Source organism: Gossypium arboreum, chromosome 11 (genome assembly GCF_025698485.1).
Source record: "Gossypium arboreum isolate Shixiya-1 chromosome 11, ASM2569848v2, whole genome shotgun sequence".
Classification (NCBI taxonomy): Eukaryota; Viridiplantae; Streptophyta; class Magnoliopsida; order Malvales; family Malvaceae; genus Gossypium; species Gossypium arboreum.
This window is the reverse complement of record NC_069080.1, coordinates 3,839,406-3,867,240: the sequence shown is the minus strand read 5'-3', so window position 1 is coordinate 3,867,240 and position 27,835 is coordinate 3,839,406. Positions and strand designations below refer to the sequence as shown.

The 27,835-nt window shown below is 33.6% G+C and overlaps 3 protein-coding genes across 3 annotated transcripts; 2 read left to right on the top strand and 1 right to left on the bottom strand.

Annotated features, from left to right (window-relative positions):
* Positions 1 to 549: 549 nt before the first annotated feature.
* Positions 550 to 7,836, top strand: LOC108476521 (protein ARABIDILLO 1-like). Its single transcript, XM_017778744.2, has 13 exons — positions 550 to 1,166; positions 1,650 to 3,022; positions 3,232 to 3,390; positions 3,464 to 3,547; positions 3,629 to 3,760; positions 4,277 to 4,404; positions 4,626 to 4,713; positions 5,337 to 5,431; positions 5,876 to 5,939; positions 6,202 to 6,377; positions 6,582 to 6,809; positions 7,120 to 7,204; positions 7,305 to 7,836. Exons 2-13 carry the CDS (start codon positions 1,670 to 1,672, stop codon positions 7,476 to 7,478), a joined length of 2,766 nt encoding a protein of 921 aa, XP_017634233.1. The 5' UTR covers positions 550 to 1,166; positions 1,650 to 1,669; the 3' UTR covers positions 7,479 to 7,836.
* A 4,501-nt stretch (positions 7,837 to 12,337) lies between these two features.
* LOC108478406 (ethylene-responsive transcription factor ERF107-like) lies at positions 12,338 to 13,235 on the bottom strand. Its single transcript, XM_017780862.2, has one exon. The coding sequence runs from the start codon at positions 13,163 to 13,165 to the stop codon at positions 12,542 to 12,544; it is 624 nt and encodes a 207-aa protein (XP_017636351.1). The 5' UTR covers positions 13,166 to 13,235; the 3' UTR covers positions 12,338 to 12,541.
* A 2,531-nt stretch (positions 13,236 to 15,766) lies between these two features.
* LOC108478445 (ethylene-responsive transcription factor 2-like) lies at positions 15,767 to 16,877 on the top strand. Its single transcript, XM_017780903.2, has one exon. It carries the CDS (start codon positions 15,864 to 15,866, stop codon positions 16,659 to 16,661), a length of 798 nt encoding a protein of 265 aa, XP_017636392.1. The 5' UTR covers positions 15,767 to 15,863; the 3' UTR covers positions 16,662 to 16,877.
* The last annotated feature ends 10,958 nt before the right edge of the window (positions 16,878 to 27,835 follow it).

Below are 27,835 nucleotides of genomic sequence, written 5' to 3'. Positions count from 1 at the left end.
ATTGTAGGACTTTATTAAGAAGCTTTCAATATATTATTTGTTCCATATCTATTGAGAAGGTAACTAATAGAGAGGACATTCTTATTAGCGTTATTTTAATAATTCATATGAAATTAAGAATTTATTTGACTGAGTTGACTTTCTTATTTAGGGATCTATTATTAATGAATGTTAGTCTTTTGATAGAATATAAATTTAAAACATATTTAAGTGAACTTTAATGTTAATGTAATTCATCAATAATCCAATGTGATTATCGAATATTATCTTTCAATCAATTTTTATATAGTGTAGTGGATCATCTAGAATAATCGATTGATCAATTTCACGCTCATTTAAACTTTATTAATGTTTGTATAATTAATGAATGTTAGTTTTATTAAAAAAAGTTACTTCAAATACTAATATACTATTGCAAGTATATATGTTTTCTAGGATCTTAGATATCATAGTAAACTCCATTAACGCTCAAGTAAAAGGATGTGTACAATGCTTGGTTGATTTCTTGACTATAAAGAAGGCTCCGCTCTCCAAATCCCTTCTGTAGCTCTCACAATCTTGTCTGAGATTAGTGATATCAAATCATGTATAGTACAAAAAGCTTATTACTTATCATTTACCAAACCTGAACGAGTGAAGAATCCATTGTAATGCTGGACTAGTGATTCAAAAATTTGTTAAAGATTTCTAGTGTTCACATTCCAAAGTGTAAAAAAGGAATGTTCAACATTTGCTGAATCTGACTATTAAAATTTCAACATCTACCAAATGGTAACTCGAAACTTCAAAGCAACTTTTTAACCTCATTAAGCTTGATTAGTCCCTATAAAAAAACCTATCATTTTTTTCATAAGAACAGCATATTCAATCTTTAACACCAGATTAGTGTGAACAAATCCCAAAAAACGAGTATTAAAATGGAGAATCGAGGAAGCAGTAGAATCAAAACCACCATTGCTTTCTTTCATTGACCGTCAATGAGAAAAAGTAGTGACAGAGCCGCAACAAGTGATGTTTTTTTTTTCTCGTCTTTAACTGCTGTTTTTACATTTTAAACGCCAAAGGGTAATGACTAATGACCCTATATATATGTATGTATAACATATATTGAGCTCCTCCTCAGTTTCACAGAATTTTCCTTTTCACCAATTTCTGCTATCTCAAAGGTATATTCATTGATTCTTTATGCTAAACTTTGAATTTTTCTTTCTTTCTCTTTTCTGCGCTGGGGTTGAATTTTTGGAGAATCGACTTTCCGGGTCTGTGGGAATTGACGGAATGATGCTTGTTTTACTAAATGTTGATTAAATTTGAGGACTTCTTTTTAATGGGTTCTGTAGTTTTGAGGTGGGAAAAATGAAGCTTGTTTGATCAGATATTTTATCTGTTTACTGAAATTCAAGGTTGATCGTCATGTTTCAGTGTTTATTTTATAGTTCCTGGGAAAATGAGTACTTGAAATTTGAGGTTTTCCTTTGCTGGGTCTGTAATATTTGGGAAAAGAATGAAGCCTGTTTATTGAAATTCTTTCATTGTTTTTTCAATTGAAAGATTACTTGTGTTCAAGCTTATGAATTTTTTTCCCTTGAGAATTTGGAGTTCTTATTGAGTGAACCTGTGATTTTGTCATATTATTTCTTTGCTTGCAGTGCTCCAAAACTTGTAGGATATGAGTGCAAGAGTGAGGCAAAAATGTTCACATGGTGAGGAAAAATATCAGAGAAACATTAGTTCAAAGACACTCGATAGTGGATGTTTGAATTCAGCTACAGTTTGTGGAGTTGATTGGACAACCTTGCCTGATGATACAGTTATTCAACTCTTCTCTTATTTGAATTATCGAGATCGAGCTAGTTTGGCATCAACTTGTCGAACATTTAGGCTCTTAGGTTCTTTGCCCTGTTTATGGGGGTCACTGGACCTCCGGTCTTACAAATTTGATACTGCAGCTGCAGTCTCACTCTCCTTGCGATGCAAGAATCTCCAGAGACTTAAATTTCATGCAGCAGGCTCAGCAGATGCAATAGTTAGTCTTCAAGCAAGGGAACTTAGAGAAATAAGCGGTGATTTTTGTCGTGACATTACCGATGCTGCACTTTCTGTGATAGCAGCAAGACATGAGATGCTTGAGAGCATCCATCTTGGCCCAGATCCTTGTGAGCGAATCAGCAGTGATGCAATCAAAGCACTTGCATATTGCTGCCCAAGATTGAGGAGGCTTTGGATGTCAGGTGTTAAGGAAGCTAATGGAGATGCCATAAATGCTTTGGCTAAGCATTGTAGGCAGTTAATGGAACTTGGGTTTGTGGAATCTGACAACATTGATGAAGTAGCTCTTGGAAACTTGAGTTCCCTAAAATTTTTATCTGTTGCTGGGACGAGAAACCTAAAATGGGGATCTGTAGCACAAGTTTGGAGTAGATTACCTCAATTGGTGGGTTTAGATGTCTCAAGAACTGATGTAAATCTTAGTTCTATTACAAGATTTCTGTCATTGTCCCGAAATTTGAAAGTATTGATTGCCTTGAATTGTCCAGTTTTTGAAGTCGAAGTTGACAGAAACACAATGCATAATAACAAAGGCAGAATTTTGCTTACTCTTTTCAGTGACATTGTCAAGGGAGTAGCATCATTATTCGCTGACAATTTAGAAAGTGTTACTGATGTGTTTCAGCATTGGAAGGAAATAAGAAATGGAGATAAAAACTTGGATGAGGTTGTTGTTTGGATTGAATGGGCCATTTCACATTCACTTTTGCGTATTGCAGAAAACAACCTGAAGGAGTTTGATGATTTTTGGCTCACACAAGGGGCAGCAGTATTGCTTAGCTTATTGCAGAGTTCACAGGAGGAAGTTCAAGAAAGAGCAGCTACTGCTGTTGCAACCTTTGTAGTCATTGATGATGAAGATGTCACTGTTCATTGCCAGAGAGCTGAGGCAATTTTATGTGGAGATGGAATAAGGATGCTTTTGAACCTTGCAAGATCTTGTCAGGAGGGCCTTCAGTCTGAAGCAGCTAAAGTATGCATTGCTTCCATTATGAGAATATATTACATACCAGAAGAAAAAAAAAAACCCTTCTTTATAATTCACAGAATATAAGGAAGTTTAGAAGTTACCAGGATTGAAGTTAGATGATAAACCTCAAAATATTGTTTAGAAATTATTCTCTTATAAAATGCTCCACTTCATTTAATGAGTTGCTTGTAAACTGCACATTATGGATGCAGGCTATAGCAAACTTGTCCATTGATTCTAAAGTTGCAAAAGCTGTTGCTGAAAGTGGAGGAATCGATATCCTTGCTAATTTAGCGAAATCAACGAATAGATTAGTGGCAGAAGAGGCTGCTGGAGGGCTGTGGAATCTTTCTGTAGGGGATGAGCATAAGGTTGTGAAAACTGAAGAACTTGATTGAGTTACCTTCCAAATAGCTATCTTCACTCAACACAGTTCCTTTTCAGGGTGCTATTGCAGAGGCAGGTGGTGTAAAGGCTTTAGTTGACCTTATATTCAAATGGCCACCTTCCAGCACTGATGTACTTCTTGTATGTATCTTTTAACTGTTCCTTCCAACACATATTTGTCAACTTGCTTGAGATAAATTGTGAGCCCTTTCTAAATGATAGGAACGTGCAACTGGAGCACTGGCAAATTTGGGAGCTGATGAAAAATGCAGCATGGAGGTGGCTTTGGCTGGTGGTATCCATGCTTTGGTAATGCTTGCTCGGACTTGCAAATTTGAAGGAGTGCAAGAGCAGGTGTTTTGGGTTTCCTTTCTATTTACATTGAGAAGCATCACTGATCATTTTTGTGATGAGGATGGTTTTTGTTTTTGTTAGTTTGTTATTGATCAATATACTTTAGGATAATAAATAGATATTTTAGAAGCCCTTTTGGAAGATTATGGATCTGCATTAATGAGAACTACGAGATTATTAAAGCATTGACCAAGACTATTTATGTCATGCATACTGATATAGTTATTAGTAACTTAGAACTGAGGCCCTGAAGTTCAGATTATCTTTGCATTTACAATTGAATGTGTATCTAATATTCACTTAGAATGTATAAAGATTATAGCTCCTTCTACTCTATGTTTATCCAACATGGTATAGAAGAATGTAATAAGGATATTCTTTTATCAAGATTTTTAGTTCCAAGACAAGGAAAATTGTCATATTCGGTTTTTAAATTATCCTGTGAATTGATAAATGATATAGCAGATGATCTTGAACTTTTCTGGTCAAATAAGATTTTCTCCTCCTCCTGTCTAGGCTGCTCGTGCGCTGGCTAATTTGGCTGCTCATGGGGATAGCAACAGCAATAATGCTGCTATTGGGCAAGAAGCAGGTGCATTGGAAGCATTGGTGCAACTTACTTATTCTCAAAATGAAGGCGTAAGGTAATCTATTTTACTTTTATATTTCCGGGTTTAATAATAGCCACTTATAGAATGTACTTAAGGAGATGGCAATTTATCGTGTATTCATTATCACTTCCATAGGCTCTTGGGATTTACCCAAAATGTTACAGAGACTGTAATTGGATGTATTAAGCTATGTCCTGACTCATAAGTTCATCCTTGGAAATGCCATTCTATCTTTTCATATCTAATGAAAGCAGGCAAGAAGCGGCTGGTGCTTTATGGAATTTGTCATTTGATGACAAAAATCGAGAAGCAATTTCAGCAGTTGGTGGTGTTGAGGCACTGGTATGGTTAAGTGCATGATAAATCTTATTATTTCATCTTTCAAGTAATTATTATGCTGTTTTATTTTACATCTGATGGATCAAAAAAGCAATTATCTCAAGTTTTGCATATTTGTTGGTTTTCATTTGATCATATCCCTGGTTAGAGCACGCCCTTGGTAATTCCTATGCAGCTAGCAGTTATAATTACTGTAATACCAACAATGTGATCCAATATTGTTGACAACACATAGTTCTTTCAGGTGGCAACACGTAGTTCTTTTGAATATTGACCAGATTTTTCTCATTGTTCTTTCCGTTCATAAACCATTTTGATACTGCTTTTCACTCATGAATGGATATCTTGGTGTGAATTGAGGGGTTGTTGAAGGTTTCTTCAAAGAATTCCCAAGGATAATATTGTTTGATATTGTGAGAGCAATTTATGTTGATGAATCTCTTTGCCTTAATGAATCTATTAGCATTAGCAACTGCCTCCTATACAAACTATGAACAAGAAAGTTTATAATTCTATGGGCTTTAACTGATAACCCTCACCTCAGTTGTAGCTTTGGCAAAGATATATTATTTATCTATCAGCTTCCTTGCAGGTTTTGAAATTTTACTCTGATTTTGCATGATTAGGTTGCCCTGGCTCAATCTAGCTTAGATGCTTCCCAAGGTCTTCAAGAAAGAGCTGCAGGTGCTCTTTGGGGATTGTCAGTATCTGAAACTAACAGGTGTACTAGGAAATTGAAACTTCTTTGCTTTAATTGTTCAATGTTTAAATTATGCAATAATATTTGTATAAATGGTTCTTAGGTGAAATATGTTCCTCTTTTCTTTGGTACTATATAATATCATATCAAGATATTTTGGCGTAATGAAATTGAAGTGATGATGACCTTGTTCATGCTGTTTAGTTTATAATATGAAGCATTTAGTACATGCATAAACCTTAAGCTCTGCTTTTAATTCATCTCATGTGTTCCATGTCTCAACAGAATTTTTTGGTCTACAATTATTTAGGCTTCAGTAGTTTAACATTATGTCAAACTGAAAACGTCAATCTCTTTATTCTTTTTGTTATAAATGGTCTTTTTGATATAGTATTGTCAGATTTCTTAAAGAAGGCATCTCCTTGCAATTTATGATACATATTGATGTATTTTATGTTCGTGCAGCACTGCTATTGGAAGACAAGGTGGTATAGCTCCACTTATTGCATTAGCCAGCTCAGATGTCGAAGTAAGTTTTTCACTCTCGACTCTCTCAAATGAGCCGTTTTTCTCAAAATTAGTTCAAGATGATGTTCCTTACATATTGTAATTCTGTTGTGAATACTCGCTATCTGTCAGCTCTAGTGCATTTGCCTTAATTCCTTTCATTGTTGATATGTTATTAATGCATCTTTTGTAACAAAGTGCAATATGCATTCCTCTGGACTGACCATTTATAAGTTGTTGAACTTAACTGCATGGTAAGGTCTTGGTATCTGTTTGATTTTCAGGATGTCCATGAGACCGCTGCCGGAGCTCTCTGGAATTTGGCTTTTTATCGTGATAACGCTCTTCGTATAATACAAGATGATGGAGTTCAACCCCTTGTTCATCTATGCTCTTCATCGAACTCAAAAATGGCACGTTTTATGGCTGCATTGGCCTTGGTTTACATGTTTGATGGGAGGTATGTCAAGCCATTTTCTGAAAGTAATCATGAATAGGCAAAGGCTAATATGAAGGCACATTTTTCATGGGAAAAATGTTATGAGACTGCTTTGAAGAGAATTAAATATGAAGATAAAAGAATCTTAATTAATATTTGGTAAATAAATGGCATTGATTTTAAAATTTACTTTTGAGTTGTAAATCTTGGCTTATCAATTTACAGAATAGACTCAGCAGTGCCAGTGGGGCCTTCGCCTTCATCACAGGGCAGTTCAAAGACTCTGAACATAGATGGGGTTGGAAGGATGGCCTTGAAACATGTCGAAGAGTTTGTGAGCTCATTTTATGAACCACAAACCTTTAATGCTGCTGCTGCAACACTAGTCCCCACAGCTTTGGCACAGATAGCAGAAGCCATAAGAATACCTGAAGCAGGGCATCTAAGATGCAGGTTTGGTTTTTCAACATTAGTATTTTATACTCTAAAGATGAAACTGATGATTTCGTATCTATTTTTGGTAGTAAGATTTAAGAAGAAACAGCTAGTGTTTGTACTAATTGCATATACTATTAATCTATTTAATATTTTAATCAAGTCTCTAACACTATCCAAAATCCGCATTGCTTGTAGAACATATGATATTTGCATTCACTTGCCACTTCTCATGGTTCTTACCTTTTCTATTTCATAGTTATTACCTTCAGAATCATCTGTGTGTTCTAATATGTTATCTATCACTTTCCTTTACGTGCCTCTTCAGCGGAGCTGAGATTGACAGATATGTGAGAATGTTAAGAGATCCTTCTTCCATACTAAAGTCCTGTTCTGCATTTGCTCTTTTACAGGCAAGCACCTATTCTCCCTCTCCTTTTTACTAAAAATGATTATATTTTGAATTCAATTAATAAAATGCTACAACAACTTAAGAATGCTTTTTCCCTGCAGTTTACGATGCCCGGGGGACGGCACGCAATGCACCATTCATGCCTCCTTCAGAAAGCAGGAGCAGCTAGGGTCTTACGTGCTACTGCTGCTGCATCAACAGCCCCTATTCAAGCCAAAATTTTCACCAAAATTGTACTTCGGAACCTTGAGAACCACCATGAAGTCTCAAGCTAGTTGTGAGGAATGGATACATTATACAAATACTATAGTTCTTTCTGAATTCTACAATCTTGTTCAGAGCTGAACCAGGTGGCTGGAGCAGGCTACAGGCCACCACATCCCCCTCGGCTTTCCCCAGGGATAACCGATCTTTGGCGTTTGTAATTGTATCACCCTCCATTACTTTGTGTAAGAAAACAAAAAGGAGGCCTGCATGTTCATGTAGATCATTATACAGATGTTAATGAGGTCTAACACTACAGGATAGGGAGGATTCTTTCTCCCTTTAATAACCTGAAAAAACCAAACGCAAAAAGGAGGGAGAACTGAACAATAACACTATCACAATAGAAGAGTTCCATCCTTTTTAAAATATACATATAGTTTGCAGTCTTTTCGCAATCATTGGACTAAGATATGTATGTATGTATGGATGGATGCATGCATGTGTGGGTGGGGTGGGGTGGGGAGGCTGATATTTTAAGATAATAAATGTGCATATTATTATAGTAAAAAACCGTCTTACCTGATTTCGTTAGTTAGTTTGCATTATTATAGTAAAAAGTGTTTATATTCGGGAGAAGTTATATATTTTAATATTTAAAAATTAGTGTTAGGTTTTTTATGTTTAATTATATGTTTTAGGGTTGATTTGATGAAAATTTATAATTAATTAATAATACTAACAATTAACTTTCATCAAATTAATTCTAAAATTTGAAAAAAGGTACATTCATTACACTTTATTTGTTAAATTAAATAGAAAATTAAATAAATTCACAATTAACATTATTTTTATTCTATTAATAAACTGTGAAAATTTAGACCAATAATATTAACAATTAATTTTATCAAATTAATATAACACCTCGAATTATTAACATTGTTAACTTTTTATGTTTCAAAATATATAAAATTTATCAAATATATGTATAACATTAGACAAAAAACACATATACCATCCATATTAACAAAAATTTTAAACTTAAATATCAAATAATTTATATTTAAAGTGGCAATACTAAATAAAATATACACCATTATGGTTGCTACAATTTATTCTCAATTCCCATGTCAAGAATCTTTTATCACATCATGATACATTTGCAATATATGGTAAGTTGTAATTTATTTGAGAGTGAAACTTTTTAATTTTAGGTTTATTTATGTTATACTTCTATTTGCAATAAGACATGTGACAAGCTAAAAAGACATCCGAACAGTAAGCTTGTCACCAGCAGGTCAGTAGGTCACTTGCAAGCTCACCTTTCAAGAATGCCTATTTAAGTAGCAGAGACCTAATTTTAATTGGGAACATGAAGTCATTGGTCACCAAATATCATGTAGGCTCAACTGTTTTATCCCATCAGAGCCAAAATGAATGATTAAATCTATCTTGTCACAGACATCCTTGTCCCATCGAAGACATCCCTCCCACGCACCTCATAATGATGGCTAGATGGCAAGTTAGCACATTAGCACCATCTTACATGGGACCCCTACCTAAAGATACCTCTAAGAATGATGAAGAAAATATCGAACCTTCAAGAATGTTAAGCTTACACTCTTTCAATATTTAACCTTTATGTTATCTTCATCACCACTCTTCATAACCTCCTGCTCTCCACCCCAACTGGGTAAACCAACTTCAACAACGGCCACTCTCCTCTCCTTTGTACTCCTCCCTTATACACTGCATCAATAATTGGTACGGTGAGCTTGAACCACATGACTTCTTAATCTCAGAGTGGCAACCCAACTGATCAAACTAACTAGGCCAATAACCCAACTGACCAAGTCAACTACTCCACTCCACTAAACACCTCCATCTCACTTGTCTCAAGTATTTCTATTAGCTTGAACCCTACACAAACCCTTCTTTCTGCCTTCATTCTTGCTGGAGCTTATTTGCATTATGAAAGCGTCATTCTCTCCACCTTAGAACAACTAATCAAAGCTTTAAAAGATCCTCTAGCCTCCAACCTTACCAGTAATTGCAAAAATTTCAAAAAGAAAAGTAAACAAAGTAATCTCAGAGAAGAAAACCCAGAGAATATATGGACCTATCTCCTAAAATGCATCATTACAAAGAACAAACGACGTCCAATAGCGACTCATCACCTGTTCCAAAAGGTTGTTTACCATCATTATCACAACTCTCTAGAAACGCAGTCCTTAGAGTACATTTATGGCAAAATCTCAAATGTTCAGATATAACGTTTCATCATAAAATAAAGTCACCATCCAGAACAACTTGGAAAAGAGGAAGCTATCAGATCAAAGTGTCTCAAGAAATGTATCTTTATAACCCTCTTCTTGACTCAGAGGAGAGAGAATATTGTTATACCCCATCCGCGTCAAGACATGTGGCAGGCCAAAAAAGGCACATGAACAATAAGCCTACCACCAACAGATCGAGAGGTCACCTACGAGCTTTTTGAGATGCCTGCCTGGGTAATGGATGACCTAATCTTCATTGGAAACACGAAGTTGTTGGTCATCAAACACCACATGATCTCAACTACTTGTCACAAATATCCTTACCTCATCAAAAATATCCCTCCCACGTGCTCCGTAATGATGACCAGATGGTAAGTCCAACACGTTAACACCATCTTACACGGGACTGCTGCCTATAAATACTTCCGGGAACGGTGAAAAAAAGATCAACTCTTCAAGAATACTAAGCCTACACTCTGTCAACACTTCTTCAGCTCTCAACCTTTACATTATCTTCATCACTACTTTTTATAACCTCCGACTTTTCACCTAGACTGGATAAATCAACCTCCAAAATAACGACTCTCCTCTCTTCTATATTCTTTCCTTATTGTACGGTTTATCAAAAATTTATTATCATTATTATATGAAAAATAAGAAGGCACATTCGATGATTAAAAAAAACCTTTGTAAAGTGTATAATACTGATAAATATAGCTGGAACAACGAACTTTGTCACATAAGATCAGAGTGATTGTTATTCTGATATGAAATGCTATGATATATGCAGGCTAGAAGCGAAGAACATGCATCAGCATCTGAACCATCAGTATGGCATATGTTCTCTAAAATATCATAATTGGGTTGTGCCCTCCAGATGCTAATAATATACCAATTGTGTGGTTGTTGGCTTGTTGCTTGCATACAACTATTCATGCCCAGGTGATCTGTCTCAAAATTTGATAATATATTAATAGTAAATAGTGAAATGGATGTTGGGTTGGTTTGAATTCAAACTAGAGGCATTTATGGGTTAAATTGCAGCTTATTCCAAAAAAAAAATTTGTGTTTAAAATAATAAAATATAAAAATTACATTTTTATATTAATAGGCATAAATATAATTTTATATTAATAATTATATATATTTTAACTAAATTTATATAAAAATATTTTAAAACTTATTTAATTTAAATTTTCACTAAATCTATTGAATAGGTGAACTACTTTATTCATCAACAAGTCTAATTTGAACTTGAATTTAAAACAACTTTTAATTTGGAATATTAACTTAACCCTTAGACAAATCTTATATCTTGTTCCCATTAATCTGGTCTCGAATATAAGGAATGTATTTTTTTTTAATTTTTAGTACAATGATAATTCAAAACTGAATTGTTTTTTTTTTAAAATAAACTCATGACCAATAAGTAACAATTTGAGTTCAATTTTTTTTAATATAAAGAATATCATAATTTTGAGATAAAAAAAAGGTTGTCGATGCTTAAATCACACTTTGCATGCTTGTTTTAAATCAGGAAGGAATTGCATTTAGATGCCTTAAAGTAATCTTGAATTATATGGAAAGCTGGCCTAGGTAGCCCCAGACCCGACCAATCCACAATACAAACAGCAAGTTGGGCAACCTCTAAATTTGGAAAAGGAGACACCCAATTATTAAATGTTAAAATTGATGAGATCATCTGAATGAAGGCTGGATGACGACGATGATAGTACTAATTATATCCCTTTAATTAATGTCTTTGCATAAAAAGTTCAGTTTTTGTTTGGTTTGCAACTTGGTTTTTAGCTTTTTTTGTCCATCTCTATCCATTACAACTGGTTAATAATGCACCATCCATCCATCTTTATAGCTTGGGTTGTGAAACGCACAAGGTGACAAAACTCCGGCAACTGCATTATTAGGGGTCCCCCTTCCTCACCTGCATGCAACTTGTTGCCTCTATTCTATCACTTTCTCCTTGGAATTTCATTCACCCCTATGGCTAAAATATTTACAGTGCTACATGGTATTATGGACTGATTTCGACATAAAGCTTGCTTTTAATTTCAACTAATTAAATGCTTGGGTTGACTTGGTTTAGTATTCCCCTTAATCTTTGCCAAAATAGGGATAAGTTTCGATGATTCTAACTTTAGTTTCATCTTACATCTCTTGGAAATCTTTTTAGTTTTTTTGGTAAGGAAAAATTAATCCATTTGTTCCATTATGGAACTATACAATTCTGAACAAGAAGAAATAACATTCACTAATAGCAGTAAAAAGTAAGTTATGATGATATAACAAAGGTTTTCGCCTCAGCAAGAAAAAAACATTACAATATGTTAAAAATCTATTTTATTATAACTCAACACAATATATTACATAATTAGAATGATTGTGAACGATGATAAAATTAAAAATAATTTTTCATAGAAAATTATCTTGAGAAATGACAATAAAAATCAGTGAGTAAATATTAAAATTTGAATTCTAACACTTTTAAGTGTTTAAAAGGACTTTCAAAACATATATCAATCTAATTAAATTTCAATTTCATTTGATTAAATCATAAAGTATATCCCTTCTAATTCGATTTATTTGATTAAATTATAAAATATCTGCACTTTAATTCGATACAGTTGAATAAGGGGTTTCGAAAATTTAAGATTTTCTCTTTGTAATCACTGATCAAATTCCAACTGAACTTGCAAAGCAACTCAATAATTAGACTTATAAATATACATTTTTTGATGGTGCGTGATTTAAATGCCTCCCTTTTAACAGCTTACCGTATTCACATTATCTATCATGTTATCTTCTTCTAATTATAATGGTGACAGGTGATATTCTGACCATCAATAAGGCTTATCCTCTTCTTCCTTCACCACCGCCGAAGCTAGCTCACTACTAACTTGTGACATGACGTCACTTTCCGGCGACTTATTTCTCTTCTCTTTTCCCCTTTTCCTACAAGTTGTGGCTGGTGGAGTAGCCTGTCCAGCTTCCAGTGGGAAATTCAGTATTGCTTTCTGCCCCCTTATTTTAAATGCTGCACAATCATAAGCCTTGGCAGCATCAACATCGGTATCGAAAGTACCTAGCCAAACCCGACGTCCCTTCCTGGTCGGGTCTCGGATCTCTGCAGCAAACTTTCCCCATGGCCTTCTCCGCACCCCTCTGTAATGCCTCCTCTCTTCACAAACCAACACCTTCTGCTCCATTTTCGACCCTGAAATGAACACACTCGGAGATGCCAGCTCAACAACCTCAGGTTTTACGTCATAGCCGAAGATTTCAGGGATTCGGCAATTCGGGTCAGATACGGGAGAGTGAGGTTGATACAGTTCGGGAACCTGGTAATTTTGTAGTTGAGAGAGGCCAAAATCAAGGCTACTTATAAAAGCATCAGCCGAAGTGAAGTCTCCAAGGAGGTGCTGATGAATGAACTCAAGTGTCGTTGATTCTTCAACGCTGGTCATTTCCTTGAAAACTTTTTCAAGAATTAATAAATGGAGGCGGCACCGGGTTAGAATATAATATATTTATATACAGGGAATTTGGAAATTGAAAAGAAAATAGGTTACTTTTTCATTACTTAACTTCAAAAAATTATATAATGGTCATTAAACTATTTAAAAAATTTTATTTAAATTACTGAACTATTTAAAAAATTTTATTTAAATCACTAAACTATTAAAAAAATTTAAACAGTCCAATTATCAAGCTTCAAGCAAAGTTACGATTTGACAATCGATATGATAGATCAATACCCATCAATGAATAAATGACCATTACTTAAGTCTAAGTTGATTTGAGGGACAATATTAGAAATCAGATAAGAAAGTTGTTTAGATTTTAGTTCGTAGATTGATGACATTCAAAGCTATTTCATAAAGAAAAAATGAATTGTAAAAGAGAACGAGAAGATGAGCTTTCAATTGTTGCATGGAGTGTGGACAAAGAAGGTCATACAATTGTGATTTTGATTTTAATAACCGAGTGATTTAAATGAAAATTTCGAATAGTTTAGTAATCAATTTTTAACTTTTTAAAGTTGAGTTCTCAAAATATAAATATACTAATAGATTAATAACCTTAAGTGTAGTTTACCTAAAAATTTTCCACGGTTATAATGACTCTTGAAAATAAACATAGCGTAGGTCTCACCTAAAATTTATTGTTGTTGTTGTTTTTGTTTTACCTAGTATTTAGAGAGAGAGAGATTTGTGTACACGGGTTTTAGTTTTTTTCATACAAAATTGTGTGCTGGAAAATCGATGATCTTATCCAAGGCAAATTAATTATAAAAAAAAATTGGGGACCCCTTTAAAGGCGAGTTCCAAGTTGGTACTAGGCAAAAAAAGATTGTTCATGTTTTTATCTCTGTGTGTTGGGGGACCTTCCAACTTGTGTGAGGCAATGCATCCATAGCTGTGGTGTGAGCATAAAGGGGGGATGTATTGGGGGTTAACAGTTGCGAAAAATTTGGAGACAAAGAACAGTGTGCAACTGGATTACTTGGGAGCCTGGAGGGCTCCACTGGCAACTAACTCTCGTAAAGGTTCTTGTCATTTTATTTGACAGCTTCATCATTTAAAATGACCAGTTGCAAAGCAATGTGATATTTCTCTAGCTTTTATTATTGCTGCTTCATCCCAAGGGGGAAAAAATAAAAAGGTAGCTGTCCTACTTGCAAATAAGTTATGGTAATTGTATAAATGATTGAATGGTTAAGATTTGATCTTTGAGGTGAGTGTTTAAGGTTATTTGTTTTCCTAGTAATGAATTAAAGTTGCCTCTTTGTGTCGGTAACTAAACAATGCTCAAAGACAAAGTGAAATATAACCTGAGTTTGGAAAAAAAAAAAAATTCTCTTTAGAGAATGAATCGAGTCTCAAGTAAGATTTTTTTAATTCCAGTCCAACTTGAATTTGTAAAAAAAAAAAAAAATGTTATTTCCTACTGTTTTACTACTTTTTTTCATTGTTTTACTATTATTTGACTGTTATATTATTACTACTTTATTATTATTATTTGGATACAATATAACTTTTATTTTATTGTTAATTATGTTATTATTTTAAAACATTTACTTGTTATGTTGTACATATTTTAGTGTTATTTAAATATAAATATTTTTAAATTTTATTTTTAATTTGTTGGAAACATTTATTTTAATTTTTAGTGTGTTTGATGTATTATATTTTTAAAAATATATAAATAATATAAAAATTTTAATACGATCGGACTTGAATTTTAATATTTTTCAGGCTAAATTTAAATAAAATTTTAAATCTATTTTTCGTGCCAAATCAAATCCGAACCTATCAACCAAATCTAAAATTTTGTCAAATCTCAACTCAAATCTAACTAGACCCAGACATAAAGAGGTTTACGTATCCATATTTACAACAAAATAAAAACCAAGGTGTGTCCGGTCCTAAATGCAGAGTGATGATATGAATGATCGATAAAGCTGAAATAAGGGGTCGAACTCGTCCATCTCATTCGCCAATCCATTAACTATTACAAACTAAATCTCTCTCATCCAATCCAATATCCCTCACGTGTCACATGAATTAATGCCCCTTCACTCCCAATTTGCCCACTTGCATACTTTTACAAATTTCATAATCATTTTATTATTATATTTAAGTAAATCATAAAATTATGATTAATTTTAATAATAAATTAAAATATAATATAACTAAAATATTATGAATAATTTTAGATGATGTTTATACATGATTATTAAATTAGATGATGTTATTTCAAAGCTACTTATGTGCATACATCATATATGTGTTTATACATGGCTATTAAATTATATGATGTTATTTTTATTGAGTGACATCAATTGATGAGAATATAAATATTAGAGTTAAACATTTTTTTATATTGAACTTTTTTTCTTCTTCAAAACATTTTTCACACCTATAATAATTGTAATTATATTTTAATTAGATGACATTAAAATTAAATATATTAATCTCTAAAATATTCCCAATTTTTAGTTACCAATTAATTAATCTCACTTTATTTTTTCCTTCTATAAATACCCCCTCTCTCTTTCTAAATTAAGTCCCTTATTAGTTTCTTTCTTTTCATATTTGGTGTTCTTTGCTTACAAATTTGGTATTGGATCGACGCCAAGTCTCAAATCGTAAATTGCATAGAATGAACGAGATTAGTCTGTGTGAGTATAGCTTTTCTCATCAATATCCTCGAACTCCAAGCTTTACTTGTCTTAACTCTTGCCTGACGGAACGATGGGGCGATTTGCCCTTGAAAGTCGATGACTCTGAGGACATGCTTATCTACAACTCCCTTCACGAAGCTCTTAATTTTGGTTGGTCTCCTTCCGATTCAATGCTGCCAACTGCCATTAAAGACGAGGCTGAGGTGTTGACACCAGTAATCAAAGTGAACCCCATCGGGTCGACTCAACCCGTAGATGCTGCAACAACTCAAATGTTATTCGGAACTGCTTTCATGGGAATAAGCAGTGAAAACGAAACCGCTTTTTTTATGGGAAAACAAGAAAAGTGCTTTAGGAATGGGAATCAAAGAGTAGCTAAGGGGAGGCATTACAGAGGAGTAAGGCAAAGGCCGTGGGGGAAATTCGCGGCGGAGATAAGAGACTCAGCTAAGAACGGGGCAAGAGTTTGGCTAGGCACGTACGAGACCGCCGAGGAAGCTGCTTTGGCTTATGACCGAGCGGCTTTTAAAATGCGTGGTTCCAGGGCTTTGCTTAATTTCCCGCATAGGATCGGCAACAATGAGCCGGCACCCGTCAGAATCACGGCTAAGCGTCGGGAAAATGAGCCTTCTTCGTATAATACACCTTCGCCTAAGAGAAGGAAAAGTTTGGTTACTAAACAAACCGAGTTAGAGAGAGACATGGGGTTGACTGTGTTTCAATTGGGATATCAAATGGGCCTAATGCCACTTGGAGAACAGTTATTGGTGAATTAAAAATTTCTTATCTTTTATCTGTTTATTTGTTGTACGTACTAAGAGGATGAAAAGTAGTAATAGACAGAACCATTAACTTTTGAGTGCGCCTTTTTTTTTTTTTCCCGAGAGGATAAATAAAACCTATGAACCGAATGTTATTGATAAAAAAAAAAGTTATTAAGTGTAATCTCTTATAAGAAAAAAAAAAATCTGTGAAGCGTCACATTCATTTTAGTTTGGGTGGATAAAGTGGAGCATTACTTACCATAATTTACCAAATAATAAATAATGGCAATGAGAAGTAAGAAATTGGAGCCACTTACTTAAAACTATAGCTTTGTGCTTTTATCAACCAACATGCAATAATTACATCACATGAATCACAATTTCACACACACAAAATATAAGAATTACATAACCCCATCATAAGTTAATTAACCAAAGACAATTCATGAGTTGACGTACGAATAAACTTAAGAAATTAAAGAGAGCTGTGATAATGTTAGCGATATAGACATGTAGCTTATTATAAGTTACCAAAATTATATGCAAAATTTAACAAAGATGTTTTCTATATATTTTAGGGTTGACAAACAAGTTACAAAGATAACATGAAGATCACGTACTTGTCGACCATGTCTGATTTTACAAATATTTTAAAATACGATGAATGAACGATAAAATCGATTAATTTATTAATTATTATCACTTATTAGTGAATCTAAACTATAACTTTTTTAACTACTAACCAGTGAAGTGATAATACTATGTAAGAAATGTGCTTTCCGTTGCTATAGGATTGTAAAAGACAAGTTAAATTATGTTAGCAAAAATGCTTTTATAGATATTTAGATGTCGGCCATAAACAAAAAAATAGAAAAGGGTCGTTGTTGTTGAATAAATTATATGTATAGTTGGAATTTGGATTTTGAAAATGGGAGCCATATGGGAAGAACAAAACTTTGTAAAAACCCAACGCTTAATTGCAGTCAACTATGAAATTAGGGTTATGAAAGGGATTAAATCTGAAAAGAAAAAATAAAAAAAGAACAAAATTCTGCTTCGAAAAATTCATCCAGAATTTATATATATTATATATATAACACATCATACTTGTTTTGGTCTATCCGCCACGTTAAAGATTAAGAAATGAGAAGACATTTACATGAATCATTTTACTTGCTTGTTTTTTTTTTTTTCATATAAAATCAAAAAGATTGACATATAAATATATCATGATGAATTATTAACGTTCATTACTTCAAGCTTCCTGCGACAAATGGAGGATTCGGCCGGACCCAACGACCGGCCTATTAGCTATTAAACTAACATATAAAGTATAAAAATTGTAGGTGTACTATTTATTTATATAATTATTTTTAAAAATTTACTACATTTTATAATACATGTTTCAAATCTTTAATCTACTAGTGTATCAAATATTTTTCCTATCCCTCAAATAGAAATTTATTATAAACCATTTAAAAATTTTAAAATTTTAAATTAATAAATATAAAATTTCTCTTTTAACTCCCTAAAATTATAAAAATTTAATTTAATCATTTAAACAATTATAAAAATATAGACTATAAAAATTAAATTTTGTTTTGCGCTCCTAAAAATTGTTTTAACTATAGGGGTAAGTATTTGGTACACAATGTGTACTTTTTTTTATTCTATAAACAGTTTTAAAAATTGGCATATGTCTTTTTTTATTAATACTTTACTATACATTGTAAGATATTTATTAATCTCCTGACCTTAATTTTCACTAACAGTATCCCAAATAATTTCTCTTAATATAATATTTTTGTTAAATTATTATTTTTTACTTTTAACGGTATATTTTAAATAACAATTTAAAAATAAAAATAAAAGGAAAGACTGTTTTTTTTTTTGCCACCAAACGTCAAGGCTAACCAAATGGAATTATAGTTGGATATAAATATATTTATCATATACTTATTGAGTTTGTCATTAATATTGAATATTTTCGTAGAGGAACTGCTAATAATAAGTTTTAAGTAAATAAAAAAGGGGAAATTTAACATTAATATGACGTACCAAATACAGAAAAGACAAAAGGATTGTTTCATTGTTATGATTAATATTTGATAGGTAACCAAAATATATATAATCCCAGAATTCATTTGGTGGGTTGAAAGTTGAAGTTAGGGAGCACTGCAATATTTTTTATTACTGCTCTTTGCCTAACCCGCCCAAGAGGCAGGAAAAGATCCCATCAAAGTACCTAAATGCATCCTACATACTCCTTTAATTATATGTATTTTTACAAGTGAAAATTAAGGCTAGAACCGTAAGCAAAATATGAAAGGAATAAACTGAGATCGTATCTCAAGCTTAAAGCCTTACACAAATAACTTTGATTTGTCCTTTCCTAACATTTCGTAATTGATCTCTCTTTGCACCCCGCAATAATGATTGATTTCGAAAGCAATTTCGTTAAGTTTCAAAATCACAAATTTGTATAGAAAAGTTGAAGCCAATGAAAGCTGCCTTCCACAATCTCCTTTGCATATAAGTTTACTATTGACTTTGAAACTGCTAAGAGCTCATTATACTTTAGTAGTACTTTTGCATCAGTTAGTAAAATCCTTCTTTTCCGGTTAGTAAGTAATCACGGCAGATTCAAGAAAAGTTTACAATTTTCTTTTTTCAAAATTGGATTTGATGTATTTTGGATTTTATTTTATACTGTTCCTATGGTTTATCTTGTACTAATTATATTTTGTATAATTTATTTTGTACAATTTCGATTAAACCAATCAGTGCACACCATTCTAGTCAATCCCAACAGACTGGCTGTGCATGAATAACATTAAAAGAATATAAAACTTTTAACCATTTACTATTAAACTAAAAGCTTTATTGGAATATATTAATGATAGAAATATTATAGCGAAAAGCCGAGTTTAAAATTTTTTGAGTCATCCTTCTACATTTAAAATATAAAATTAAAATATACTAAAAAATTCACTTACCTCTGTCGGTTTCTTTTATTGAAAAATTCTCTCACTCTTCAGCTTCTTTTTTCTTATCAATTTTGAATCTATTAAGGAGTATTTTATATACATATATTAAATATTTTTAAAAATATTGATAAATATAAAATAAATTATATCAATACCAGCTCTAATACAAAAATAATGTATTTACGATGCGATAGTAACTACCTTGTTCTCGTCTCATTTCATTTTTCCTACACTCAAATATATATACATGTATATATTTATCATCTTAATTCAAAATTTCAAGAATTTAATACTAACATGATTGAAATTGAAGAAAGCTTTTTCTATGGCTTCCACGAAAAAAAAAAATCAAAAGTGAGAAAATATGGCCGAGAAAAAGAAAAAACACTAACATTACCACCAATCAAGCAATATAATTCGTACAGGCTAAATTGTAGAATTTGATTCATCTGGAATATATTCCTGTAACTATGTAATCTATGATTTGTATTTCGGATTTTAGTTTCAATTTCGGATTTTAGTTTCAATCTCTGTCATTCTTAGTTGGCAGTAGTGTTGCAGTAGCGGCAAAGTCGAAATTTCAGATTTGTCTACGGGTTGTAATGAATAGCTAATCCAGCTCCTGCATTTCATTTCCTCCGCAGGCCCTATGGCGGTAAATGTTTCCATCAACAGAATACCAAAACTGTTGTGTTAAGCATTGGCCTGCAATGCAACAAGTGACCAGCAGCAGAAACAGCAGCAGCTCACCAAGCAGACCAGCATTAGAGCTGAGTCGAGAGCAGCAACTAGTTGGCTTTGTTTTGTTCATTTTGTTCCTATGTAACTTTGTTTAGTTACCTTGTAATTTGTTCACAAAGTTAGTAGGATTAGAATTTGATTTGAAATTGATGTAGTAGCTGATATGCCAGCTTGCTTTTGTGTGTAATTCAAGTTTGTATTAGTCAAATATTAGTGGGAGCAGTTATGTTATTAGGTAACTTTCCAATTTACTTTGTAATTTACATATATTTTGAAATTATCAATGAAATGGATTAATTTTCCTAATTTTTTGTTGTTCAAACTCTGCTTTTACTCATTTTTGCTTCGGTTTCATATAGCTTTCTTTGCAAAATTCAAATTTGTTTTTGCTTTGTTGCTGCCAATGTTCCAACAAATGGTAATCAGAGCCTAAGTCTTTGAAGGGCTCTGTTGTTAGTTGCTGCATTAAGAACAAAAGCTTGAGAAGAAAGAAATCGAAGCAGTTAAGTTTGTTTCAGCAAAATGAGTTTCACACCTCCTCCACCACCTGTGTTTGCTGGAGAGAACTACCACATTTGGGTAGTCAAGATGAAAACTTACCTCCAGGCACACGATTTGTGGAGTGTAATTGAAAGTGATGCTGAGCCACCTCCATTAAGGGCTAATCCCATCATTGCTCAGTTAAGGCAGCATAGTGAAGAGCGTGCCAAGAAGCACAAAGCCATGGCCTGTTTGCAAAATGGAGTGTCTGATATAATTTTCACTTGAATCATGGCTTGTGACTCACCTAAGCAAGCATGGGAGAGGCTAAAGGAGGAGTTCATGGGGTCGGATAAGACAAGGCAGCAACAGTTGATCAACTTGAGGAGAGACTTTGAGCACTTAAAGATGAAAGAATCAGAGACTATCAAGCAATATTCAGATAGAATAATGGCCACTGTCAATAGCATAAGGCTCCTTGGTGAAGATTTCAGTGAAAACAAGGTTGTTGAAAAGGTTATCACCACTCTCCCTGAAAGATTTGAGTAAAAAATCTTATCACTCGAAGACTCAAGGGATTTGACAACCATTTTTTTGTCAGAATTGGTAAAGTCCCTTTATGCACTTGAGCAGAAGAGGGCCAATAGGCAGGAAGAGCATCCTGAAGGAGCTTTCCAAGCAAAGGTTAGAGAAAGCTCAGGTTCAAGTCAGAAAGGAAAGAAGCCTTAGCTCGATAAAAAGGAGAAACCAAGGAGGGATATAGGTAAAAGGAACTTTTCACCATGCACTCACTGCAAAAGGACAACTTATTTGGAGAAATATTGCTGGTGTAGGCCAGACATCCAATGCAGGAGCTGTAAACTGTTTGGCCATGTTGAGAAAGTATGCAAAAACAAAGGGAAGGCACCAGGACAGCATCAGATCTAGGCCCAAGCTGCTGAGGACCTTCAAGCTTAGGAGGAGTATGTCTTCACTGCCTCCTGCTTTACAACCTCAAGCAAAGTCAAATACAATTGGCTTGTGGACAGTGGCTGCACACACCACATGGCAGCTGATGAAAGTCTGTTCAAAGACCTTGATAAAAGCTTTGCCTCAAAAATCAGAATAGGCAATGGGAATCTGATTGAAGCCAAAGGTAGGGGCAATGTGGTGATCAACACTGGTTTAGGTAACAAAGTTATTTCACATGTGCTTTTTGTACTTGACATTGATCAGAATTTACTTAGTGTTGGTCAACTAGTTGAAAAAGGGTACACACTAGTTTTCAAGAATGGTTCATGTGTTATTAAAGACTTTCATGGCCAGGAAATGGTCACAGTAGGTATGGTAGATAAATGCTTTATGCTTGATGTAAATCAGCTTGAGAAGAAGGCTTATACAAGCCTAGCTGATAATGCCGGCCTATGGCATAGAAGACTAGGTCATGCTAATTTCAGATCACTTGATCTGTTGCACAAGCTAAATTTGGTAGAGGGCATGTCCAAATTTGAGGCAAGGGACTCTGTTTGTGAAGTATGTTAGCTTGGTAAACAAGTTAGACTTCCTTTTCTAGTCAACAAGGCATGGAGGGCTCGAGAAAGACTTGAGCTTGTGCACTTTGATGTTTGTGGACCAATGAAGTCCCTTTCCTTGAGTAACAACAAGTACTTTGTGCTGTTTATAGATGATCTGACCAGATTTTGCTGGGTTTACTTCATGAAACAGAAGTCTGAAGTGTTTGAAGTTTTTGGCAAATTCAAAGCGCTAGCTGAGAATCAGACAAGCTGCAAGATTAAAGCCTTGAGAACTGAGAATGGCACTGAATACTTGTCTGAGAGGTTTCAAAAACTTTGTAAGCAGGCAGGGATCCACCATCAATTAACAACAGTTTATACTCCACAACAAAATGGAGTTTGTTAAAGGAAAAATAGGACAGTGATGGATATGGCTAGATGTTTGCTATTTCAAAGCAAACTTCCAAGTAAATTTTGGGCTGAGGCTGTCAATACCTCAGTGTACCTACTTAACAAGTTTCCAACTCATGCTGTAAAGGACAAAACACCTTTTGAAGCCTGGTATGGGCTATGGGCTCAAACCATCTATTCCTTATCTGAAAGTGTTTGGATGTGTGTGTTATGTCCTCATTCCAACTGAAAGAAGAACCAAACTTAAGAGAAGGTCTGCTCCTGGTATATTTTTTGATTACAGCAGTACTAAGAAGGACTACAGAATATATGATCCCTCAACAAAGAAAATTTTGGTGAGTAGGGATATCAGATTTGATGAAGAGAATGTTTGGAGTTGAGATGGTTCAGATGCAAGCTAGTTTGAAGAAGAGCAATTTGATAGCAGCTTAAAGTCAGTTGAAAATGAATCTTGCAATGCAGACATTGATGATCTTCCTGTGAGAGGCACCAGAACCATTGCAGACATCTACCATAGATGTAATGTTGCAATAGTTGAGCCTTCGAGCTTTGAAGAAGCTGTAAGGGACAAGTGCTAGAAAAAGGCTATGGAAGCTGAGCTTGATATGATTCATAAGAATGAGACATGGGATTTGGTTAATAGGCCAGACCAGAAGAAAGTTATTGGTGTCAAGTAGGTTTTTAGAGCCAAATTCAATGCTGATGGCTCATTAAACAAGCACAAGGCAAGGCTTGTAGTGAAAGGGTATAGCCAGCAGTATGGCATTAATTTCATGGAGACATTTTCTCCAGTAGCAAGGCTTGACACAACCAAGCTCCTGTTTGCCTTGGCTGCACAGAAACAATGGAGAATTCATCAACTTGATGTCAAGTCAGTTTTTTTGAATGGTTTCCTTAAGGAAGAGATTTACATTGAGCAGCCAGATAGATTTAAAGTCCTAGGGGAGGAAGATAAAGTCTATAGACTGAAGAAGGCTCTGTATGGTCTGAAACAGGCACTTAGAGCTTGGTATGATAGGGTTGATGCATACCTATCTAAACTCGGGTTTGAGAAAAGCCTGAGTGAGCCAACACTTTATGTAAAAAAGTCAAAAGATGAAAACTTGCTGATTGTTTCAATCTATTTGGATGATTTGCTAGTAACTGGAAGCAAAAGTGATTTGATCAATGATTTCAAAGCACAAATGCAAAAAGTATTTGACGTGACAGACTTGGGGATCATGACATACTTCCTTGGCATGGAAGTGAACCAGTCTGATCAAGGTATTTTCATCAGTCAACATGCCTTTGCCTTGAATATCCTAAATAAGTTTTGCATGACAAACTGCAAAGCAGTGAGCACACCATTGGCTCAAGGAAAGAAGCTGACTAGCTTTGAAAGTCAAGAGAGAGTTGATGAGAAGGAGTACCGAAGCTTAGTTGGTTGTTTGCTTTACTTAACAGCAACTAGACCTGACCTCATGCATGTTGTTAATCTACTGTCGAGATTCATGCATTGTTGTGATACAACACATTTCATGTAATAACCGACTTTCAATGATGTCGGGAATAGTGGTTCGAGACCACTAAATTCAAAAAATAAGCTCGTAAATTTATTTATTTAATAATTATGAGCCAAATGTGATTTTTGAGAGATTTTTAAATTAGTAATTTGTGTTTTATAAAGATTTATTAAGTCAAGAAATTAAATAAAACAGTTATCGAGATCTCAATTTATAAATCGAGCCGTAAATATCTTTATAAATATTTATGGAGTATCAATAAAGTAGTATTAAAATTTTGTCAGAAAATTTTAACGTTTGGGTGATTAATTAAATAAAAAAGACTAAATTGAAAAAGGTGTAAAAGTTGCTAAAAGGATTAAATAGCTCAATTGTCAAATGAGGAAGGACCTAAAGTGAAAATAAGCCCAAAGGAGATATTTTGGGCTGCAATAGCTGAGAAAAATCAGGAAAAGGGTGAAATGAGGGCAAAATTGGAAAATTGCCAAAATAAGCTAAATAAAAATGGACCAAATTGGAATATCTAGAATTCTCTTCATTTTTCTTTATTTTCATCAGCTGAAAAACAGCCATGGAAGAGGGTTAAAGCTGGTTTTTATTCTCTAGCTACATGTAAGTTTAATTCTTGCTTTCTCTTGAAATTTCTATGTTTTTGGACTTTTGCAATTGGGTCCAACTTACTATTTCATTAGTTTTTGATTTCATGGCTAATTTTTAAAGTTATTATGGATGAGAGCTGGAAGAATATGATGAATAAGCATAGAATTGATGCTTTAATTTTGATATATGCTAATTTTATCAAGTAAAATTGATGGAAATTGATTTTAGGACCTAATTGTGAAAATGTTTGGAATTAAAGTCTAGTGCTGAAATTATGATTTCCAAAAGTTGTAAAATAGTTTAAAGTGATAGAATAAAGTGTTAATTGAGAAAAATCATCTCAATTGAGAGGCTAATTGAGTAGGGACGAAATTGTTATTTATTAAAAGCTTAGGGGAAAATTGGTAATAAACAGCTTGCACTAAAACAATATTGGACAACAGTAGTAGACTAACTTTAAAAAATCACCATAAATTTTATAAATCGAATTATAATATGAAAAAAATATGAAATTAAAGCTTATTGAGTCTAGTTTCTCATAGAAGAAACGGTGTAAGCAATGGATTTGTAAATCATGAGATATAATGAATTTTGTAAGACAAGGTCAGAATGAATTCGGGTTCTGCTGTTCTGACTTTGGAAAATAATAAAAAATTGGAGAAAAATAATTATGGAATAAAATTTATATTTATTTTCAAGAGAAATAAACGGGAACATTATTTGAATTCTGTACAAGGAGATAATTAATTTTTAGTGAAGAAGGGTCAGAACTGTCAGATAGCAGAACAGGGTTGACTTTAATGAATAAACTATACTAATTGGTTAAACTAAAAATTCTGAAAATTTTATGGTAAGAATATATTTGAGTCTAGTTTCAGGTAAAATTAACGGATCTTAATTTGGAGTTTTGTAACTCAAGATATAAATAATTTAGTGACTATGACTCAAATGGACAACTTTGAATCTACATATAAGTAAATAGTAAAATTATTGATAATGTTACTTATAAGCATATTATATAAATTTAAGGATGTGGAATGGAGAGGAGGAGGATAAAAATATGTATGAATATTCATCTAGCATGACTAATTTGCATGTTTTAGGCTCAGGGACTAAATTGAATAAAAGTAAAACTTTATGGGAAATTTTGTAAAAATTTCAAAAATAACCAAATTGTATGAAATGGATTATTTTATTATTTAAATTAAAAATTAAACGAAATTATTAATTTAGTTCAAGATCGGGGAAAAATATGTTTTAGGGATTAAATTGAAAAGTATTGAAATTATGGAAAATTCTGATATTTTATAGAATTCATGGGCTGTTATCAATATGTATGAGAATAATAGCTGGAAATAAGGATTAAATTGTAAGAATTTTATTTTCCTGACCCTAAGGATGAAATCATCATTAAATAAAAGTTTAGTGATAAAGTGATAATTTTATTTTCCTGACCCTAAGGATGAAATCATCATTAAATAAAAGTTTAGAGGCAAAATTTTGTCCCCTTATCAGACAGGGTCTATTCCTCCTTTGAATAAGAGCATGTCTTGAATCAGTATCCTGGGATATCAAAACAAGAATTAAGAACACATAATTAAGAAAAAGTTAAATATTTATCATACGATTCAGAAAATAATAACAAGATTCGTCTTAGGTTTCATTCCCTTTAGGTATTTAGGGGTTTTAGTTCATAACTAAATAAGAAAACATCTCAGAAGAATAAAGAACACAAAATATAAAGAAAACCCAAAACTCCTGAAGGGAAATTGAGGAGAGATCTTAAGTCTTGATGATGAATCCGGCTTCTAAGATGGATCAATCGGCTTCCTTGGAGTAATTTCTTACCCCCTATTATCCGTCTCCCTTTTCTTCCTCCTCTAGGGTGTATTTATAGGCTTTGGAATGCCTATGAGCCCTCAAAAGTGGCCTTTTCCAAATTGGACTCAATTTGGGCTCGGTAGGGACACGCCCGTTTGACACGCCCCTATTCGATGACTTCAGGCCGTGTTCGAGCTTGTTAGAATGGCATGGGCGTGTGCTATACCCGTGTGAGTCGTGCTTCGATTCTGCCAGATTGACACGGTCTTGTGGTCTGCTCGTGTGAGGAGGTCCAGGCCGTGTTGATTTCGTATTTTGGCCCATTTTCTCCGTTTTGGCACGTTTCTCATTCCTTTCGCTCTCCTATGCTCTCCTAGGTATAAAACATGAAATTAAAGCATTAAGAGCATCGAATTCACCAATTCTTATGGAAAATCATTCATAAAATGCGTTAAACATAGGATAAAAATATGTATAAATTACGGTTTATCATTCCACTTTGTTCGAGAGGCTGAACAATCCAAAGAAGTTAATCTCATTCATTGCAACTCACAAGATCAATTGGTTGATATTTTGACTAAACCACTTGGTACAACAAGGTTCGAGGTCTTAAGAGAAATGATTGGTGTTTGTAGCATACAGTCCAAGGAGTAGTGTTAAGCATTGGCCTGCAATGCAACAAGTGACCAGCAGCAGAAACAAAAGCAGCTCACCAAGCAGACCAGCATTAGAGTTGAATCGAGAGTAGCAACTAGTTGGCTTTGTTTTGTTCATTTTGTTCCTATGTAACTTTGTTTAGTTACCTTGTAATTTGTTCACAAAGTTAGTAGGATTAGAATTTGATTTGAAATTGATGTAGTAGCTGATATGTCAGCTTGCTTTTGTGTGTAATTCAAGTTTGTATTAGTCAAATATTAGAGGGAGCAGTTATGTTATTAGTTAACTGTCCAATTTACTTTGTAACTTACATATATTTTGAAATTATCAATGAAATGGATTGATTTTCCTCATTTTTTGTTGTTCAGACTCTGCATTTACTCATTTTTGCTTCGGTTTCATATAGCTCTCTGTTAGGTTTTTTATCACAAAAACAAGAACAAAAGATCTAAAATTTGTGTTGAAAGATGAAAAACAGAAGCAAAACTCAGATG